General features: G+C 46.2%; 1 protein-coding gene across 2 annotated transcripts in view; it reads right to left on the reverse strand.

The window, feature by feature from the left end:
- The window catches only part of SLCO4A1 (solute carrier organic anion transporter family member 4A1), a 37,580-nt gene extending 18,006 nt beyond the window's left edge, over positions 1-19,574 (reverse strand). The window contains exons 1-3 of one of the 2 annotated variants that reach the window (XM_019510140.1): positions 19,535-19,574; positions 3,445-3,545; positions 1,630-2,583 (exon numbers count right to left, since the gene is read on the reverse strand). In XM_019510140.1, the coding sequence (XP_019365685.1) occupies positions 1,630-2,443 (814 nt within the window). In that variant the 5' untranslated portion in view covers positions 2,444-2,583; positions 3,445-3,545; positions 19,535-19,574. The remainder of the gene's footprint in view (positions 1-1,629; positions 2,584-3,444; positions 3,546-19,534) is intronic. The other variant, XM_019510141.1, reaches the window with a different exon arrangement.
- Between the last annotated feature and the right edge of the window lie 3,278 nt (positions 19,575-22,852).

Here is a 22,852-nt window from a genome sequence, read left to right on the forward strand (position 1 = left end):
TGCAGGAAGGGGGTGAGAAGGAGTGTGGGGGAAGGTGGGTGGTTGTGTGTGTGTGTGTATGTGGAGGGATGTGGGTTGGTCTGTGGGTAGGTGTAGGGCAATTGCCAGGGGGTCTGTGGGTGTGGGGGGGCTGCTTAGGAGAGGTGGGTCCCCTGACCCCCACAGGATGAAGCCCCCCCACACACACACACACACAGGACCCCAGCTGCCCCCTGGAGGGCCACAGCCCCTATCCCACACAGGGCCCCAGCCCCCCTGCCCAGGGTCCCAGGCACCCTGGAGGGCCCCAGTTAGCTTCATTTTTTTTATACTCCTGGATAACCAGGGGTCAAATTTTCTCCTCATGCTGCAAACTTGCAGCTTGGAGAACATTTTTTCGTTCCTGCACGTGCCTCTTGCACCATCTCAAAGGGGTTTGAGACTGGGCAAAAGGCACGTGCGCGCTCGTCTGGACACGCCCATAAAGAAGAAGGCAACAATTCCTAAAATGACGTGGGAGAAGGGGGTTCAACCAGCCATGGGCAAGGAGTGATCATCCCCACAACCCACCTGCTCCCATCCACTGACACCTGGAGCCCTAGCCACTTCTCATTACTGTGCAGGACTTTCTAGTTCACGGCCTTGACATTAAGAGGCAAAGCCACACAGATCTTCCTTATATTCATGCCACAGTTGTTATAGTTGAAGACAGTCAATCAGGTATATGTGTCTAGTGCAAGCACCCCCGCTACCCCATTTATAGGTTAGACAGGTAGATTGGTTTCAATGGAAATGATGCCATGTAATTTGGGGGCGTTTTAAATGATTAATTATGAGCCGAGTCCTCCTGCCACGTATACCTGCGATAATGCTCACTGCTGCAGATACTACTACGGTGTCTCACCACTGGCAGTAGCAAGCCGTGCCAGCGGTAATTATTGCAGGGTTGGGAAGATGGATGTAGACTACTGATCCGAATGGGGCCTTGTGGGAGGTGGTGCTCTCTTCCTCTCCTTTACCCCATCCTTCTATTCTACAGCGCGGGATCTCGATTTTGGATCAGGCCTCCAAAAACTAACTGAAATCAATGAAAGCCTTTCTACTGGCTTCAGATTTGGCCCCGAGTAATTTATATCATGGGTCCTGTGCGACTGTTATATGATTAGTGATTCTTTGAAGTAGGAACGAGCATTTTTCCCATCTGGCAAAGATTTATTATTGCCGTAAAGGTAGTACTGGTATGCCCCAATCAATGCCTTTCTTGTGTTATAGCTTTAAAGGGAAAGTATGATTCAGAGTGTGGCATGATCTGATAAATGGTAAAGAGCTGTTGGCTATTCTCTAAACACAGACCCTGAATATCAGCATCTGCAGCACAGAGGCATGTATGGGAATGTAGTGCATATGCAGTCATGAAGTAATATATTTAGTCGCTGAGTTATTTCAAAATTGTTCTGGCCTGTAAATAACTCGAGGGAAAAAATCAAAACCTTCTATGGTTTTCATCTCTTCTGATATTTGGAACAAATTATTTGGATTATGCCTGCTGGAATTCCCCAGTGCCAGGGCAGATGGATTTGATTTCTCTTCTGCCAACATGCCTGATGGATCACAACGGAAGAATCCCCCTCCACAGACCCCTTCACTTACCAATATACACCGGGGAGTTGTTAGACTTGACGTTGTCATCTAAATAGGTCACTCCGAGAGTGTAGAGCGGCGTTGCTCCAATCCCATGCAGGAACTGCCCAAGCATGAAGATAAATCTGTAGGTGGAGAGGCTCGAGACCGTTTCTGAACAGTGCACGCTCTGGTTCGAAGAGCAGATGCCGATATCTTTGGGGAAATGCACTTCGTACTGACTCGTGGTGAAATGAGGGAGGGCAAACATGAGGGAGCCGATGCCCATAATCAGCACCCCCCACCCCAGCCACCGTGGCTTGTGGCCATTCCCCCCAAAGTAGCTAACAAATATCAAACAGACGCATGCTGCTATGTCATACGAGCTTGCAATCAGTCCACTCTGGTAGCTGCGCAGGTCAAAGCGCCGCTCTATTGATGTGATGACCGTATTAATGAAACCGTTGACGGTCATGCCTTGCAAGAAAGAAGCCACGCACAGGAAAAACAAGATTCCCTTTGGGGTATTGAAGATCTGCAAGCAGCTAGGTGCGAAAGCCCCCCACCCACATGCCAGGTCCTCTCCTTCAGAGGAGACATACTTGATTCCTGGGTTATACTGGGCTTCGGCTTCAGCCGTGGCATTGCACAGAGGTTTAATGCAGGAGTCCGAGGGGCTGTTTGAGTCAGAGTACAAAGTGCCATTGCTCAGGGGAGTGGTACAGGGCTCCTTGGGGCTAGGCATATCACAAGTTTGGCCATTTTCAACTGGACTGGATGTGCTGGGAAAAGTTAGCTTCGAATTGAAATTGAAACCATTTTCTCCTGTCAAATTATGCGGCATCTCCACGACTGGGGAACCAATGTGTTTAGTCGGTGTGTTTTGCTGTGGATCTCTTAAAAGTGTGATGAATGGCAGGGTGTAATCTGGGGGACTGGTGTATCTGGGTAGATGGTGAACATCAGATCTTGGAGGACTTCATTCTGGGAAGAGAACATCAAAACAAGGTTAATACGTTGAGCCGTGCACTATTTTGACTTGTTTCTGTACCAAACCTTTTGTGTCTTCACCAACTCTTTCCAAGTTTCACAAAACCGTTCAAGCTGATCTAAAATAACATTCTTTTAGGTTTTCTATGGTTTGGGTTTCAGCAAGAGCACTGAAATATTTTCATTTCTGGGTGACTGAAAGCAAGTCTCTCTCCTATTTTCTTTTTTTAGCACAGCCCGGAAAAAACAAAGACTCACAGTTCAGGGCAAAACTGAATTTGGAGAGGGCTGATGAGAATGGTAGCTGATGCATCACAAAGGTGAGCTGGAACATGAATCCCAAACCAAAGTTGTTTGCAGTGGTTTGAACTCTTGGCCAATACTGAAGCCTTTTCTTGGTCCTGTGACAGAGAAAATTCCCTCAGACAGGAGCAAGAGCTCTGCCTGGATAAGAGGTAGGCATAAATTGAGGAAGAATGACAGGATTTGTTACATATAGTTTGTAGGGCTCCAGCAGCACCCTGCAGGTTTCCCCAACAGGCAGGAAGATACTGGACTGGATTCTGCCCATTGTATATCTGGATCCTATCGCTCCAAGAGTTGACTTTTACACCTGGTGCAGATGAAACCCTCACCTCGGTCACAGCCCTTGCCTTGATGAATTTACATCCTTGAGGGATAAAGTACAAGAAAGAACAGTGATGCATCAGAAACAGAGATCACAACATGATCGTCAGCACCTATCTGAACAGATGCAAGGTTTGTACTGGTTTGAATAAAGATAGCCCCTCTCACACAGGTCTCAGGAGAGGGAGCTTTTGAAAAGAAGTAAGTTTGAAGCTGAAGAGGACATACCATTTCAATAGCTTTGTACCGCTGATAAGAGCCATTCCTGGAGGATGATAGAGAGGAATTACTCGGGCTGGTATTCAACACAGAAGTGGCAAAAGCGTGATCTGCATAAAGAAAATTTTAATAAGAGCTATGCAGAAAGCTACGGAGGCTCCTTGGTCTCTGTCTCACACACACACACACAGATTAGTAAATAGCAGCTTATCATAACCCTGAAAATTTTCCACCATCACATTGATTTTATTGCAGGTCCTCAGATCTGTTTATAACTATTCAGTAAAAATCCTCCGTATAACTGTACATGCCATTTTAAAGCCAGCTGGAGGGCACAGACAGCTGACTGTAAACTGATTACTGATGTGGACTGCCTACTTTCAAAGCGGGTTTTATCCTTTTGTGCTCTGGGGTCCTGTAGCACCATTATAACTAGCTGCAAAAAAAAAGATGTTTTTGTTATATATGTTGGTTGATCTATAATTTATAGAAACTGTGAAGATCCCCATTAAACACTGATCTTAAATATGCAACTAATGTCAGACGGGAAGGACTTTTATGGTTTGGTACAGAGTATTTTTACAGCATTCTCTGTTTCATAAATCAACGCATTGCATTCTGTTTATGAATCAGTGATGAGCTGCCAATAATTTGGACAACAGACTCCTATAAAAACACCCCCTTTTGGCTGCAATACATTTCATGTGTTAAAAACTGCATTGTGCTTTCAGATGGCAGAGATGCAGGACTCAGGGGAGAGTCCATTTATCTCCCCATTGAAACATAGACTGTTTCTGACCAGGGAAAAGCAGTAGCACATTGCAAAAAAATTAGTATCAGCTGCATTTTGCTGGCAGTCTTGATAGTGGCTTCCTTTAAAGGCTACATTGACTGCACTGGCTCTAAATAACTTCCCAGCTCTATGCATTCAAGCATGTTTTAGATCTGGAAACCTACACAACCACCAGGACACAGCTTGTGTGCTAAGCAATAGCATACAGAGGACAGGGGCCAATCTTGAGCGTGCAATCGAACGCTTCTAAATCCAACCCTTGCCTTTGAACTGGCAAGGCCTATAGCGTTCCTTTAGGCTAAGCTGAATCATTGGGCACCAGTCCAACAAAGCACTTAAGTGCTTGCTTGCAAGCAGCTCCATTATCTTCAGTGCTTTAAAAACTCGCATGTTATTTAAGTGCTTCTCTTGTCTAGGGGTCAGCATGGCCAGCATATATCAGGATGGAGGGTTTGAATAGGAGCATCCCCCTAGTCCAGGAGCACGAGCAGAGTGGAGGTCTCTAGGCCAGAACAGACCCATTCCTTCCGTGCTCCCCGTTGGCTTCCCCCTACATATTGGCTGGCACCTACCATCACCAGAGACCGTCTTTACATGTCGTGAGCCTACCACGGAGGTTAGATTTGTACTGTTCAGATGCTGCCAGTGCTAAAACCTCTGGGCTGCTGTTAACATGTGCTAACAGTGAAACTACTGGCACACTTTGAAATTTAACTCTCTCATAAAACGCTCATAAAATGGTGAAGCTGTTAAAACGGAAAGCGAGCTATGATTTTCCTTTCCCCAGCGCTCTTATGGCCCTTCATTTTATTTTATTTTATTCTAAGTACTGGAAGCAAGACTGAATGGTGTTGCCAGCACTCTAGGTACATTCAAAGTAAAAAGTCTAGGTTTTAAACTGTTGGGGCTGATTCTGGTCTCGTTAGCTGGTTGTAAATGAGAAGTGACTTCTGCACAGGAGAAGTCAGCTGGCGCGAGCTGTGCACTGCCTCTAGTCACGTACCCTGTGCTGGGTCCAGAAGGATCATTCCTGATAAGACGTGGCTTGAGCTGACGCCTGCTCCTGTTTCCACTTCTTTCAGGAAAGACGACTCACACGGCGTCCTTGCTTTGCTGGCTCCCAGCGAGTCTGCTGGCTGTTACCAGTAGGTAGCAGTGGCAATGCTATGTGGACCTTTGGCACCCAGGATGCAGACCGAGGCCAGCAACTTGCTTTGTAAAAAAGCAAAGGGCTGTCAAAGGGTTTTGAGCACTGACTAATTCCAGCTGCCTGCAAACTAGGATCATTACAGAGGTGAACGTCTTGTTACCTCATTGTCAGCCCCCAAGAGCTGTATTTTACAACGGTAAAGGAAGGAAATCCTTTAACTTGCCCTTTTCTTTTATGCACTAAGAGATAACAAAAATCCTGCTTCCATGTAACTGTACCATCTTGCAAACTTGTCTAACTCAGAATCTCATCAGTCAGCACACTTCCTCCTAATTCTTTAAAAAAATAAAATATGCAGTAAAAGCATATTTTGGAAAGAGGACCTTTCTTCCAAATGTCTATTTTGATTTCCCCCGCCCCTCCAGAAAGAGAAACATCATTCTGCATTTTCTCAGTATCCTTTGGCCTTTTACAGTTGTATTTGGACTGCTCTAGTTTGCAACTACGTGAAGGAAAACCAGGATGCTAGTCTGTATGTCCCCAGTTGGGGGTATATGTTCTCCTCTGATATACACATACTTCCAGATTTTTATACAAGAGGAAGGAATTGGAGAGCAGAAGGGAAAAAGCTCTCCAGTACCTCTTAGGTTGTGGGAGAGGTTTCTTATGTAGTGACATTAAGTGCTACTCTTTTATATCTATAAAACAGAATCATAGGGGTATACACAGCAGTGTAATCAAATTTAAAAGACTACACCACCCAAAACAGCTCGAGAGGCATTGTACAAGAGAGATGATCGTTGAACACTCACTTGTTATACACAGAAGTAATTCTAAAATAAAGCCACCATTCAGCTGGATCACTGTCCTGTACAGAAACAGTGTATCTGCTTCAGAGGACAAAATTCAGCCTTTAGAAAAGAAACCCTGATATTAAAAACCATTCCTGATAGTCATAGGAGCCATAAAATGTATCCCTTGCCATTTATCTTGTTTTTTTTCAGTGATTCACCAAACGGTTTCTAGCTTGCCTTGAATACTTCCTGTTGCATTATCTTTAGACTACATAATTGCCCATCCTCTAGCAGGGGTTGACATGAGCTGTGCCTGTGACGGTTCTGCAACAAAAAGATATGACTTGCATTCGATTACAAGATTTGTAAAGATTTTTCCCCCTCTAAAAAGTTTGGCGTGGAATCAATAGTAAAAATGACTAAGCTTCTCATTGGATTATAATTTCATTTAGCATAATAAGTCACAGCACTGATTAAAAATCATTCGGCAACTTAGCTGCCAACTCCACTGAGATGAATGTTTGGAGCGGCCCAATAACTGGCACCTCAGATAATCCTATTTGCTGAAACACGTCCGATAATAGTTAATTTTCCCATTTGCTCAGTGGGTTGTAGACTTTTATCAGGTATTACCGGAGCAGTAACTTCCTGTAACGGAAAGCAGCTTATGCTGTCTGGAGAGAGGTTAAACAATGTTATAAAGCTATCATGCACAAAGGAATATGTGCTGAGTAGCATAATAACTGCTGTGCTTCATAGGAGGTTTATTGCTTCTACCCAGGCACCCCTGGCTCTGTGATCCCATGACTTCCTAGCACTCACCAAGTGCTGTAGCTAAATTTTCATCTACCAGGCTAAAGCATTAGAGGCAGAGCAAGGCAGGAAATCAGTTGGCTGGGAAAAAGCAGCTACAAAGCTTGTGGGGAGAAATAGTGGCTGATGATCAATTTATCAGCAAAACCATCTATCCACGCCTGTCCCCCTACCTCCAGCCAATTTACCCCCACCCCTCCCACACTTCCACAGCCTCTCCCAGCATCTGACTGCTATGTGAGATCTTCATTAATGTGGCCATACTGGACTGAATGCACTTGGCCTCAGCTAAGTGCTGCTAGTATTTGGATGGGAAACCACCTTGAAATCCCAGGCACCATGGATATAAGCCAAGGAGTCATGGGAGAACTTGGCAAACCATGGCTGATAGAAGCCAACTGAGTGACAAGACTTCTTTTGATCCAGTCACCCCTGTTGAGCTGACCGAGGGGAGATATCTTAGGCCATGAACTAGAAGTTATACAATATAAAACAAAGATTCAGTGAGCATGTGCAGCTCATAGAAAGGGTTTAGGTATTGCACTAGTCTCAGTCACTCTCACGTTTGTGTCCGAGTGGTGCTCATGTTTTGTCTCTTTGTGCAGGCACCCTGCAAGAGTTCAATCAGCAGGAAAAAAGCATCAGTACCAAATCCAGATATTCAAAGTCAAACATCCCCGCCTTTGGGAAAGTTCAGATCTGGATTTCACACCCATCCATCACTCAAGAAGCAGCCAAATTCATCTGGCTCCATATATTGAATTGATCTTAGTAACATGTATTGATGTTTTTTCTTGGATTACTTGGGTTATGGGGATTAGGCATATTATTTCTGTCAAAAATGATAAACTCCATATGATACAGTGTAACCCAGTCACTGATTTATAAATGGAAGAGCTTCCCGGGGGTGTCACAAATCCACATGAGGAGCCTGCAAACTGGGTTTTATACTTGAGCATGCTTGCTTACATAAGAGATGGCTAAAAAACGATGAGCAATATGGCTCTGAATCACTTTGCTCTTTAATACAGGACACTGTAACAGATAATAACAGATACCTTCAAAACAGCTAGTGCTTCAAGGCAATGTGTTGAAGAATGGATGCACTGTATGCCCATAAAGAAGAGACAGGCAGAGATCCGGGTTATTTGGGGCGACCAAGAAGAACACAGTGCTCATTAAGTATCAGCAGCAATAACGGCTGCTTTCATCCTTGGTGTCCCTGGGAGGCTTTAGCTGGGTAAACTTGCAGTGCCCCAGTCCTGTAGGCTCACACTCGCCAATGTGACAAAGCTTGTGTAAGCTACACAGATTTTCTTCAGATTGGATAATTTTGGGAAAAGAATTGCATGGATCATGCACAGCTACAAGTGCCCTCATCAGCCTCTAGGAACACCCCGTGGCAATGCAGGTACAGATTTGGCACGCTAACATAACTCAGCCCTACAGATGCTTCAGCAAAAACAAGGTCAGTCTTCAAGAACATCATATCCAGCTCCCCCCCTTGAGTACCAGTCCTCCCTCATGGAGAAAACATCATGGAAAAGGGTGTGCATGAGCAATTACTTTCACACTCACAGGAGTCGAGGTTGTAGCCGTGTTGGTCTAAGGACTTGGGCAGACAAGGTTCTTTGGGTAAATCCGATATCTTTTATTAGACCAACTCAAATTCTTTTTTGCAAGCTTTCAGGTACAAATACCCTTCGTCACACTCACAGTCACTCATTGCCGTAGGAAGTGGTAGAGGCAGATAGCATAGCCAAGTTCAAAGAGGGACTAGATAAATTCATGGACGATAAGTCTATCTTATGTTCTCACACACAGTGGTTGTGCACACAAGGAGCCGGCTGGCTGTCTATCTAGTCATACTATTTTACTATTATGCAAGTGCAATATTTGCTCAGTCAGTGAGGGTTATACTATTGTGCACTTGCATTTCTTAAAAGTTTAGCTAGCAACTGAATTCTCAAATTGTATCTGGGGGAGAGTTTAGTGTTCAGAATAAAATTGCAGCATAAACCATTAACAGTCAGTAGCTGCTGCCTCATAAATTACTGCCTCCTCCTCTGAATATTATAATGCAGTGGCATCCACATTGTGATTAATCATTGGAAAAGGCTGAGATTTTAGTGCCAATCCAGGTACCTGACAGTTGCACCCCTCTTTGTATAGTCTTTAACCAAACTGCTCTATCAAAGTATAATGTTGGCTCCCAGTGCCAACACTTTCAAATGGCCACTGCTTGTGTGCATACATGCATGCACATATTCAAAATGTAGATGACTTCTATTGCTTTCTTCCAGAGGAGTAAAGTTTTGCACTGATAAGAAACCATTAAAGTCTATGGGTGGCACCCAATTTCATGAACTGATTTATATATTACAGTGCTTACCTCCTTACATAGAGCCGGGGTATTAGGGTTGGGGGATCATCCAGGCATCACCCTGGATGATCTGCTTAGCTTCTCTGCATATCTCCTCACCCCTTATAGGACCCTTCAAAGGATTTGGCAGTAGCCGGGTGCCCTACCACCCAGGTTGAAAATCACTGGGTTGGGATGATTAACTGAAGTATATGCCATGTCCGGGGTTGTCGGGATCTTGCTATACACCGGAGCCAATTGCATAACTAGGGTGGGATGACGAAAGCAAGCACTCCAGGCACTGATATTAATTTTCCCTCTCGACCTTTATTTCATTGTTTTTATTGCTGCATCCTCAGAAAATAGATTTCAGGATAAAGCCAGGATTTAGGAGCCTTGGGACCTACAGAGTCCTTTCAAAGCCACAGCCACTCACCCCTCATAAAACCATTGCATCCCTTCTCCTTGGTTTGGTGTCAGGGGCACAAGCTCCTTTCCATCTTGCCTAGAATATGCCTCTTGCACAAGGTAGATGAGAAAAGTCCTAGCAGCCAACGATACTAAGGTGGGCCCCAGTTTTGCAGTTCTTCCTCAGGCAAAACTTCCACTGACTTTAACTGAGCACAATGCACAGCTCGTCATTGTAGGTAGGACTCCTTACCTTTCCTAGGGCATGCTGAAGTCTACTGAGGGAAGATCTGTAGACCTCAGTATGCGCTGTGAAAGGTGGGAAGCAACTGGCCCACTGAGATGAGGACACTAAGGCACAGAGTGGTTGAGTGTCCTACCTGAAAGCCATATACTGAAACAAGGGCTGGGCCAAAACCAGAACCAAGGCCCCATTCCTCTAATGAGTAACATTTTCTCATACGTGCTATGCAGGACGTCAGAAAAAATGATTGTATCTGGCCCTTCTAGCCTTAAAACCCACAAATCTGCATTTTCAAAAGGCACGTATTCAAACGTCTGAGTCATGTAAGACAATCCCTATGCTACTAACTGAATTACTTTTTGTAGAAGATAAAGAACCAGGTACGCCCAAAATACTGGACAAAATAAATGAAGCCCACATAACAACTGGTGAGTATTAAAGTACAATTTTTTGGCCATTGATGAAAATAAGAGCAATACAAATGCAATGTAAAGCAACATCCTGTATTGCATAAATGCAAAGACACTGTGAGTACATACTGTAAATAACAACATGCTGACCTCTGCTTTCATCTACAGGAATGTATTTCTCTTCATACTGGAAAGATGAAGACATACTCGCAGGGGGGAAAAGGGGGGGAAATGATGATCGTGAAGCTCCATGGGCCAGTTCATCCATGGGCCCAGTGAAAGGGTAGATGGAGTTTGCACCAATATTACCAAGCCTGGCTATGGGACACAGCACATCAATACCATGTATGTTCATTATAAATCCCTGAAAACTCTAAAGGGCAAAATTCACCCCTGGAGTAGCGATAGTCTTAAAATTATTTCCCCAGGCATCTTTTGCTCTATGGGGGTGAAAGAAGCAGGGTTAAGTGAGACGTCTTCGTGGTTCTAGTCCTTCCTGCCCCCATTGCACAATCAATACGTCTGTGACACTAGGCAATGATCCAGTTGCAGAATCCACTGGGAATCTATGCGCGCTTGGCTCTGTGACAGCAGACGCTAGAGCTATTTGTGCATTGGCAGTGACCACTCTTTTTTTCCCCACTGCCAACCACTTGGAAGACAAAAGCATAAAGCAAGTAAAAAGAAAACATGTCCTTACTCCTACTTTCTTCAGTGGACCCCAAATTCCTTTGCCAGGTTAACTGAGCACTGTCAGAAATATATGTCTCAAATTAGAAATACCTCACTAAAGCAAATAGCTGGAAATAATCTCTCTGGCAGTGGGGAGATAGACTCATCAAATTCTCCATCAGCACCAGAGACTGAGGCCAAGTGAAGCCATCCTTCAAATGCGCAGTTTCTGCCGCAGCAGGAGGAGAAGGTGCTATGCAAAGTGGAGCACTGTGTCCTCTCTTCTTGTCACCAAGTCATAGCCAGGGGGATCTAGGCCTTTCACAGCTGGGACACGGGATTGAACATGAAGGCTATGTGTAAGGAGATGGATTCAGGAGAGATGTGCATGCATGGGATGGAAGCTATCTGTGGGGGAAAGCAATCTACTGGAGATGACAAAGAAATAAAAAATTCCCAATGGAGAGAACAGCCTTTTCTATACAAGCCTTCTTTAATTTTCCAGAGCACCTACTAATAGCATCCTCAACTATCCCCCAGAGTACACCACTTTGTGCTTGCCTCCCAGCCCCTGATGCTGGGAGGGTCATTCCAGCCTGCGCCTGGAAAAGGTTGCCTACCTCTGCTCTTGGGTATTAACACAGGAAACGTCACAGCCCGCAGACACCTACATGAGCTCCCAATTAGCCACTTTGCAAAGCACTGCCAAACTCCTGCTCTTGACCGCTTATTAGCTTGAGAAGTGCGCTCCTATGTATTTAGCACATGCGACTGACCTGTGCAGAGTTAAACAAAGAGCCTCATTTCTAGGTCTTGACCTAATTCTAATTCCCAATGACCGCATCCCACAAAGCTGCCGTGAGAGTCTGCACTAAGCAATGCTCTTGTTTGTATTGGTAGTGAAGCAGGGGGGGGAACATGGTATCAAAGGAACTAGAGATGTTAAACTAGCTTCATTCCTCCTTAAGAGTAATCCTTTCAAATTAGCAAGGCTCTGCAGGGAGGTTTGGACTGCACCGCACCTATTTAAAAGCAATCAGAGGAACTTCAGTTGCCATCCTGTCATATAGAAGAGTGATGAGAGTTTTTCCACAGTAGTAGCCAGAATCAGAGAGACTTAAAGGGACACAACAAAAATGATCTTCCTCCAGCTGCTGCCAGGCTGAAAGGCCAGTTACGTCTGATTTTGTAGCAGGGTACGGTGACCTCTAGCATACTTCTAAACAGCCCTGGAAGGCTCTGACCTTACAGACCATAAAACTGTGGCTTGCAACCTTTAGCTCTTCATTTTCACTTGTTCTTTTGACTCTGGAGAAATAATAGACCAATTCTTCTGTTGCAAAGAACTTAGAGAGTCCACAACAAGTCAGAATATTTCTAACTCGATGGATTCCTAGCTGAAATCTCTGTGTTTTTCCTGTGAATCATGTTTGTGCATCTGCCAGAGTTAATATTGCATGGTACCCCTGAAAGGATCTCAAGGCACCCCGGCGTGATGCAGCACCCCATTGAGAATCACTGCCATGCAGGTTGCAGTGCAGCAGGTTTCAGGAAGCATGACAGTCTTCAACTGAAATAGCCCTGCTCTGCTTAAATCAGTTCCCTAAAACTATTGTAAGCTCAATGGCTTCTATTCAAAAGGGAGTTTGAAGAAAGAGAACTGCTTTCTCTGATATTGTGCTCTCTTTGGCTGCGCTCCAAAGGCAAGCTCAAAGAAATGCCAATTCGTCTCCTTAAAATAAATGCAATGTTAGATGGAAGAGGAGGGGGGAAACCCCTTAGATTTTGCATAATTCTTACTTTCGGCAAGAGGTGAGGAAGTAACAGTCCCTATCAGTAGATCAAGGTTTCTTCTTGCCGCAGAGTCACACCCAGTCAAAACCAGCACTTCCCAAGTTGCAGTCATAGCTGTGTCGTGCACCCAAGAGACTCCATGCTGCAGGACTCTGGAGATTTTTATGAGCCAGCTATAGGAGGTGCTGGGCAGGGTACGTTAGTACTAACAATACACTCATTTTAAGTAAAGCAAGGGCTGGCAAGCATGCCGAGATCCATGGATATTGCAAGACCCTGGGTTTTTTGGCTTTCCCAGAAGCCTTCAGCACTTTTCAATGGCTGGCCCCTGCGAGTGTCTTTTGCTGTAGGCTTCTGGCATGGCTGGAGTCAATCCCCTTGACTGAAAGGGTGGTCTCCATGTATTCACTGGATTCCACCTAAGCATCAATGTCTTGGTTTCATCCCCTTCATTCCCCTGTACATCTACTTTGCCCCATGCCACCTACTCCTTCTTAATGGACAAAGGCATATGCCTAAACATATATAAACCGACCCATGGATTTTGAACTCCACGGATTTCAGTGAAGGGGGTCGGTGGAAAAGCTACAGAGCGGCATGGCCCTTTGTGATTAAACGTCTCTGAGAAATGAGAACTCACCTCAAGCAGCGAGCTGGGACAAACCCAGACCCACAATTAAAACCGTGGTATTTCAGGGGCAAGAACACTAGGAGAAATCAGACAAAGCCGCTCTACTGGTACCCCTCCCTCCTGCTCAGGGTTGGATCCTTTTTCAAGTCGCAAAGCCCCTGGCTCAGGCCAGTAATTTGTTCCTACTGCCAGGCAGCAAATTGCTGCCAAATGGCATTTCTTTCTGCGATAAAGGAAGAATCACACGGATACTGTTCCCCTTGTCAAACAAAACATCTGCTGAAATTCAGAGTGGTTCGCTCCCTAGGCATGGCAGTGAGAAAACCTGTAGCTCATAAGCTCTGTTTTCCCATACGTGGGAAATGCCACCGTTGCACAGCAGCTGTGGGAGGGTAGGTTTACTTGGAAATCCAAAGTCTGCCTTGAAAGGATTCTTGCCTTCCCCAAAAAACAATAGTGGGATTTGCCATTTGGATTTGGGAAGGGTCTCTGTTTCCCCCGTAGGCTGCCAGGCTGCATCTTGCCAGCCCCTTAGATAGCAGATTTTGGGAGCTGGATATAATGGACCAACGTCTGGTCTCAATTATGAGCCCAGATGGGTAGAACAGAGGGTCGAATGCGGTCCTCTCTCATTCTCCATAACACACTCTGGGTCTGATTTGCTCACCCTTCCTCAGCCTCGAGTAATATTTCTTCACACAAGAAGCCTAATCAGATCTGAAGGGGACTTTTCATGGTGAGGAAATGTGCTACTCCCTGGGAGTAAGAATCGGACACCACGCGATGCTGCATGAGACTCATCGCCATTCAAAAAAACGTTTAATAAAAAACTACGGGCAAGGTATTCAAAACTGCTTGCAGGGCTTGGATGCTTTATTCTCGATCATTTTAATTAGAATAATATTTAAACAGGCTTGGAAATCCCGCCTTGAAATAATTATTCCAAGAGTTTCGACCACATTTTAAGATGGCCGGCCAAATGGATCAGGCTTCGATCAAGACAAGGCCAGTGTGCAAAAGTTACTCTCAGCGCTGGTGACCTTGAGATCAGAGTGGTTGTTGGGAGTCAGAAAGCTGCCCTCGATAGACGGCTGGTGTATGCACTGCGGCGTGGCCTGTACTTTTACCCCCATGGGCCAGCAGAGACCATTTTGGCTGATAAAATTTAGAGCCGTCTTGCAGCTGCTCTAGCTGGCACCAAGAGTGTGGAGTGAGATCACAGTCCCTATGCAGCTACCCCAAAAAGTCATTTTCAAATATCAGGAATGCTTTATATTTTAATTGAGGGGTGTAGGTCGTAGCCGTGTTGGTCTAAGGACATAGGCAGACCAAGTTCTTTGGGTGAATCTGATCTCTTTTATTAGAAACTTGTCTGCCCTTATATTTTAACTGAAGCATGTTAAGTTAGAGAAGCATGGGTGGCTTTTTTAAAAGGCTATATGTGGGAACAGAAAATAAGTGCAATAGAGCTGATCATTTCCAGGACTTTGGAGGAACTTTGTGTGTTTTTTAACCGAGAGCTATGCTCATTTATCAACCTCTAGCAGTTTGCATTTATGTTTTCTATCCCCCACTCCCAGCCAGCAAAACAAAATGCTGTATCTCAGTGGTACAGCGTGTCCAAAGAGTCGTGTTTCACAGATGTGAAACTCTCTCTCTGAAAACACAGAAAAAACCTTATTCTTGGAATTTCTTCAGCCTGATCCTTCCAAACGGTTGTGTATCTCCTTTGAAAAAACAAACGTGTACAACTACGGCCCACTTGCTTTTAAACCCAATTTGGAAAAATGTCCTTAGAAAAGCACTGCAGTCCTTTTTTTTTCCTTGCTTGCTTTTCTTCCTTACCACTTATCCTTGCAAGGGAAAGAAAGTAGCACCAACACCTAAGTTATGAGCAGCTCAGATTCGACCAAGTAACACAGTGGTTAAACAAAGAAGTACTTTTAAAAAACCCACAGCAATGGCCTGGTCTTACTACCATTGACATCAAAATCAGAAGCAAAACTTGACACCCAGAAATGTCCTTTTGTGAAGACTTTGTAATGATAAGTACGCACGTTTTGTTTGTGACCCCTCGCAATTTTAAGTGATAGCACTGGATGGGGGTGATCCTAAATACCATAAAGGTCACGGTGGCGCAGGATACGCAGGGACCAGCAGCCTCCATCCAAAATACCCCACCCTTGGTTAGCTGGGCCTCGGTAGGACCTTCTTGGACCTACTTTGTTTTCTAAATACAGCACGCCCACTGTGGGGTCACTCTTACAGGGAATGGAGGGGGTGTCATGAGAGAGGTCAGAGCTGCCAAACGGGGGACTTGAGTTACTTTAAAACAAGAGCAATAAACCAAGGCAAGTGCTCAGTTCTTCCTGCTGGGCTGGCAAAACTGGGGCAAGCAGCACAGTTCATTCTCCACTTCTTGCATTGCAGTGGTACTTAGCAGCTTGCTGTGCTAGGAGCTGTACACACATAATAAGATAACGCACGGACCTCAAGGTGCATCAAGAATTCAAATTCCAGTTATTTGGTGTCTCATGGTCTAAAATTCAGCCGTCTCTGTTAAAGACAACTCCTAAGTGGAACCTGTAAGCAAGTCAGAACAGCCTCGAGGCTTAGTAGGCAATGGGAGACACCGAACGTGCTATTAGCTACTTCTGTCTGGTACTCGCACACACCAGATTTCATTCACTCCCTGCCAGCCTGGCAGGCTACATCCTCAACTGGCATCAGTGACTGAGGCTCCAGGGACAACAGAGCATCCTTATTTATGCCAGCTGACCACCTCTCTGATCTGTACTGTCCTGGCACAGTCATTTTTGCAGCCTCCCCATCATCACCTGCATCCTTTTCAGACCCCGCTAGGTGCCTCGCTCTGCACAAGTCAGTGTGAGTGAGGAGACAGAGGTCATTTCTGAACTACCAGTGGGACTCACAGACTTTTTTGCATGTAGTTAAAGGACATAGTATATTACCAAGAACCCCACATAAAATGTATTTCCGTTTCATTTTCTGCTTATTACTAGACAGACACACTCTATATATAGAGCGCGCTAGTCTTTCTTTCCACTGGAGTGATTCTGCATGCTACTGTCTGCACTGCATAAAATCAGGAAATAGGAGAGGAAAAAAGAGGGGGTGTTTTCGTGGGGTAGCCCCCTTTTGTCACACATCCTGGGGAAACCGAGCAGCCTGTAAAATGGCAAGAATTGCAATGCAAACTGACTTAACTGGAAATACAGTGAGCCTGATGTCATCAATGCCTGTAAAACCTTTCACAGCACAGGAATGCAAAGCAGGATATTATTAGAATAGTAATTTTGATGAATAACAATCTTATTTTGAAACGGCAACAGATGGGGTGATTTTACAGGCTATCATGGAGCCAGGCTTGCTAGAGAGAGGGCAAGGGCTAGGCCCTCCTAGATTTTCTTTTTCAGTCTTGATAAAAAAAAATATCTTCTGTTTCCAGCAAAATAATAAATAGGAATATACATTTTAATGACGTGTTATTTAGAAAACGGGGGTGGGACTTAAAAAGTATTTAAAACCCTTTCAAATGGCAGAAAATGTCAATTTATTTTGTCAACCTTATCAAAGGCTTTTTGTTGTTTTTGTTTTTACTGGTCCTAATAATAACCCCTCCTATTGAGATAACCCCTCCTGCTCCATCGTACACTTACAGGAAGGAGGTCTGGGTTGAGTGGGAAATGCAGGAGTCGTGGTCACTATTTGCAATGGTCTCTGATGATGCAAAAGGGAGAAAAGGAGACCAGCCTGCAGTAGGGTGCCTGCATGGAGCTGGCCAACCATTACCCCAAGCGGCATGGCTCTTTGTGGTAGTCACACTCCAGAAGGGCTCAGACCCCATTTAAACATCATTGACTTCTGATGCTGTAGCTGTACGAGCAGCAAGAAGGATGCTGCAGGGAGCACTTGGTCCACTGCTCCACCCAGCAGCTCAAAGCTACATCCTTCCTTCCCCTTTAGGTGTTTACAGGGGGTCACAAAGGAGGGGTGAGGCAGTGGACTTTTATACCCTCCTATCCATGCCCCCAGAGAGTGATATCTTTTATTAGACCAACTAGAGTTTTGCAAAAAAAATGTTCTTTAATTTTAAGCTTTCGGGCACACAAACACCCTTCTTCAGGCATAGGAGAAAAGATTGTACAAGTTCTGCTAGGTCGAAATGAACTTTGAATTATGAAATATGAATTTTCATTTCGACCTAGGAGAACTTGCACAATCTTTTCTCCTGTTCCTGGAAAAGGGTGCTGGTGCCTGAAAGCTTGCAATTAAAGGGGTTTTTTTGCAAAAATCTAGTTGGTCTAATAAAAGATATCGCCTCTGCTGCAAGTTCTGATTCCTTTTGCCTCTCGACCAATATGGCTACAACCTGGATACCTGACCCAGAGAGAGCAGCTGGCATCACTTCTGCTCCTAAAGGAAGAGCGAACGGTGAGGAGCTGAACAACAGGAGAGTAAAAAAGACCTCTCGGGCCACGGAGTCCAGCCCGCAAGTATGTAAGCCAACATCTGCACATTATATAATGACCCCATTCGCTGATGGACCAAGTACAGCAACAAAAGAAAAACTACATAAGAATACATGCTAGTGTCCATTGTTCCCTGTCACTGTTTGCCTCAAATGTGGAACATTTTCTTCGTGTCCAGTGCCATCTCCTACTTTTTGTCCCCTGCCCCCTTCCTTCTGTTCCTTACCAGAAAATCACAGAAAATAAGGGTTGGAAGGGGCCTCAAGATGTCATCAAGGCCAACACCTGCTCAAAGCAGGACCACCCCCAATTAGATCATCCCAGCCAAGGTTTTGTCTAGCCAGATCTGAAAAACCTCCAGGGATGGGGACTCCACCACCTCCCTGGGTCACCTGTTCCTGTGCTTTACCACCCTCCAAGTGAAAAAGTTTTTCCTAATATCCAACCTAAACTTCCCTTGCTGCAACTGGAGCCCATTGCTCCTTGCTCTGTCATCTGCCCCCACTGACAGCAGCCCAGCTCCATCCTCTGCAACCCCCCTCTTTGCAGGGAGTTGAAGGCTGCTATTCAAGCCCTCCCCAGTCTAAAAAAACCCACTTTACCCACAGCTCAATTTGGGTAAGGCAATGAAAATGGTTGGGGGGAGCCGGAGCACATGGCTTCTGAGGAAAGACAACCATCTCAAAACCTGATCCAACACTGCTAGCAATATTGTTCAAAATAACAGAGCGCCTGTTGTGCAAACCAGAAGAGGACAATTGTTCTGCCGGCTCGTGCAATCGTGTCATGCAAACATGCCATCCCTTTCTATGAAGAGCAACTTACAGGGGCACATGTTACAGGAAGACAAAAGCTGCCTTACTCTGCTGAGATATTTCCCTTCGGGGGGGCGAGGGGGATTTAATCAATTGGCACAATGATTCATACCCTGCGCCAAGTGCCACCTCTCAGGATGACGGGGCCTGATTTATAGAGGGTCAGCGCAGAAGGGGCAGGGCAGTCGTCTGCGCTGTGCAAGGATGGGGGGTTTCCAAGTGACTCGCCCTGGTGCTTCCTAAGCCTCACTTCGCAGCCCAGCAGTACGGGTGGGCACCCTGTGAAAACCACGCTTTCCGGGAAGGGGAGGCGGATCTTCCCAGGCCTCATTTGCTGGATTTTTTTTTTAATTCTTCCCTTTCCAAAGGATCCAAATGTACCTGGGGTCCGAAGCGGCAGGTCTCGGGGCTGGGCAGCACCTGCAGCAGCTCCTCTGCCACCCCCAGGTTTGCCATCTCCTCCGCAAAGTGCATCCAGGCAGTCATCTGCCAGGAGCTGGATGCCCGAGAGAAACCTCCGCCGGGCTGGGCTCTCGCAGCTCCTTGCAAGGAGGAGGAGGGAGACCAGCCCTCCCTTCCCTTCCCTTCCCCTCCCCAGCCGCAGCAGCACAGGCAGCAGGTGCAGGCGGCTTGCAGCATCCTCCCAGCCCAGCATCTGCCCTGCCTCCCTCAGGCACACCCGGGGCTGGTACCCACCGCCTGCCCACGCACCGCGTGTACCTCTTCCTGGCAGCTGCTCTCCTTCTCCCTCTCTCTCTCCCCATCGGTTTCTCTCTTCCCTCCCTTCTCACCTCCCTCCCCATCCAGCTCATTGCAAGCCCACGCCTCTGGGGCCGGGTGCTGACAGCTAATCCAACCAGAGGGTGGAAGGTAGTGGCCTTATCTCGTAGGGACCAATCGTGACTTAGCCCGGCAAGGTTTTGTGACAGCTCAGAAAGAGAGAGGCACAGCGAGAGAGAGAGAGAAGGAGGGAGGATGGAGCCACAAGGCATGGTGCGCCCTGAATAGGTGTCTGGAGGAGAGGGCATGGGGTGGGTAGGTTGGAGCCAGGATTTTCTCTCTCCTTTCCCCCACGTCCTGGCTCTAACACACATGGTACAGAGCATTTGATGATCTTCCAGCCCTAATATCTATAAAAGCATAGAAAATGAGGGTGGGAAGGGAGCTCAGGAGGTCACATCTAGTCCAGCCCCCTGCTCCAAGCAGAGAGATGCCCAGCTAGCTCATCCCAGCCCAGGCTTTGTGTTTTGCTACAGAAAGTTTCTAAACCGGTTGCAACTTGTTCTGTCATCTACGGCCCCTAGTACAAGAGCGAGCAGGGAGGAGCAGCCTGGGCGCGGTGGGGACAGGTGTCAGCTGGCCTCATTGTGCACAGGCGTGGTGTGCGTGGGTCCGTGTCCTTGTGCACGTGTGTGCTGGCATGCCGGCCCGTGTGCATGCTTGTTATATGAAAGGGCTGGAGCAAAGAAGCATAATTTCCTGCCCTGATCACGGAAAAAAATGTGCCCGGGGGCATTTGTATGTATGAGCAGATTCTGCTTTTGGTTGCTATTCCCACCCGGGCTTTCTAGGGAGCAGAAAATGAGATCAGGTCACTGCCCAGCGAGCAAAGAAGGCAGGGACAGGTGGCTGTTATTGTTCTCAGGTGTGTTCGTGCAACACACCCCAGCGGTCAAAGGTAACTCTAAGCAGGTTAAACTGTATATACCGGCAGGAAGTACAGGGAGACATTTCCCTGTTTCTGCTACTTCAGAAACCTCCTTTGACAAGAAAAAAAATGAAATATTGTTGCAACTGAAAATACCCGCCTTGCTGCAGAAGGGCTTTCTTTAATCTCGACCTCCTCACATTACAAATGACGAGACTCAAAGCAATGCACTTCTCAGCCAGATTGTTCTTTTCTTCCTCATTTCTTTGTACTGGCAACCCAGTAATCACAACACTTATGAATATAATAGTGTCCACAGGGCAGCTCAGGATTCATGGGGAAACACTCCACATAACATGAATGCCAGCCAAAAGGGACTGCCTCGAAAGCCCTGTAGCCAGGGCCACGTATTCAAACCACGGCCCCGATCTGTTTGTTCAAGTAAATGGCACGCACCGGCTTTTTCTGGAGGTTGCAATGATGGAGTCTGTAAACACGAGCGGGACGCAGGCGGATTATAGTCCTTTGACCCAGAAATGGCATCCAGGAACTGCACCCCACGCAGGTTATTTGTGCTCTTGGCAGCGGGGCTGCATGCAAGCGAGGATGCTGTTTCACCCTCTCTGCTTGTGCGGTCTATCTGGATACCCATTTCAAAGGCTGTCTCGTGCTCTTTGAGATTCTGGCTTTGACTTGCTTTTTGAAAAGCAGATCATTCAGAAATGGCACATGTCGCTTTTTATTTTGCTGTACAGCTTAGAAAGCCAGTCTCGCTGCTCCCACTCTGTAGCAATGTGACATTTTCCTTCACAGTTTGCCTGCAATCACAGGAAACAATGGTTCATTGATATCCATAAAGTGTATAATTTTGCTCTGGCTGCCTCAGTGTGCCCACCCAAGCCGGGGGAGCGCCTTTGGAGTCTTGTTTTCACTCAAGAGGCTAAATCAAGAGGCTCTGAATAAGCTCCTTAAGTGACAGCGAAGGAGTGATGCATTGCTGACTGCAACCATGGGAAAGAACCATGCAAAGATCTGCAAGGCCTCACATTTATTGCCAGAAGTTGGTTTAAATTACTCCATGCTGACTCCAGGCCCTGTTATACTAGATGCCGTACAGACTCATATTGTGAATGGAAGAGGCTGGGAGCAGAGGCCAAATGACCAAAAGTTGTGTGTTGACACAAGTACAGACAGATGAAGTGGCTTGCCAAAGGTTACTGAGTAGGTCGGTGACAGAGACAGGAATAGTATCCAGATCTCTTAAACTTGCTCTTGCCTGCTGCACTGACCACCCGGTTCCTCTCAACGCAGACCACCCCGGCTGTGTTCATACCCCTCCAAGGCTCCCTGTGACATAAAACTGCCCCTCGCTGTGACAGGTAAGTGCTCGCAAACACTTTTAAAGCTGTCATGGCTGCAGAGCTCCCCTCCCTTCAAAGTCCACATGGGTTCAGTCCTCTCTCTAGGAAGATTTTCACTACAAGGTTTATTATTTACCTTTATTGCTCTTGCTTATAGCACTCCCTAGCATGTGAGCTGTTTGGGAGGGCCAGATTAAATAGCACAGTGCATTGCTAACCACATGCAGCAAGGAGTGGGCAGTGGATAAGGAAGAACATCTATACCCTAGAAACAGGAAGCTTTTTGTAAAGGGACTTACATGAGGCAAGGGGATGGCTTGGCAGACCCAGTGCTAGCTGGCAACAGTTGTGATTTTACTGTAAGTCTCAAGATGGGGTTTTGTACTCTGAACCTTTCCTGCAGTGAAGGGATTGCATAAGGTCCTACGTTTTCATTAGGGGGAAAAAAATGCAAGTTCCTAACCTTCCTGGCTGTAGAGAAGACAAGCCTGACAACATGACCCGAGTGCTCCCTAAAGACTTCGAGACCAATAGACAACTACAAAGAGCCCTCTGCTGTTTTTTGTTGGTTTAAAAATCTTCAGATTGTTATTTTAATTGCACAGATGTTGAGGGCTTGGTTCATGATCTTGGTGTGGGCAGTACTGCAGGGCAGGCATGGGGGGTTGAAGTGCCTTATCTTTTTTTCTGTCCTTCATGCCCAATGCCCTGTGCAGTATATAGGTTCTTCTATCTTCCACAGCTGCCCGGCAATCGCTCTTGGGGTTGGCTCCCTTGACTAAGCCTTTCATCTGTCTGAACTGCGACAACTTTATTAGGGGGAGATCATGTCAGACCAACCTGATTGCCTTTTACGATCAGGTCACAAAGGCCATGGATGCAGGTGTTGCGGTGGATGTAGTCTTTCTGGACTTCAGCAAGGCCTTTGACACCGTCTCTCACCCCATCCTAGTTAAAAAACTAGGTGACTGTGGCATCGATGCCTACACAGTCAGATGGATTGCAGATTGGCTGAGGGGTCGCACTCAG

Source organism: Gavialis gangeticus, unplaced genomic scaffold (assembly GCF_001723915.1).
Source record: "Gavialis gangeticus isolate Ggan-Ray unplaced genomic scaffold, GavGan_comp1, whole genome shotgun sequence".
Taxonomy (NCBI): domain Eukaryota; kingdom Metazoa; phylum Chordata; order Crocodylia; family Gavialidae; genus Gavialis; species Gavialis gangeticus.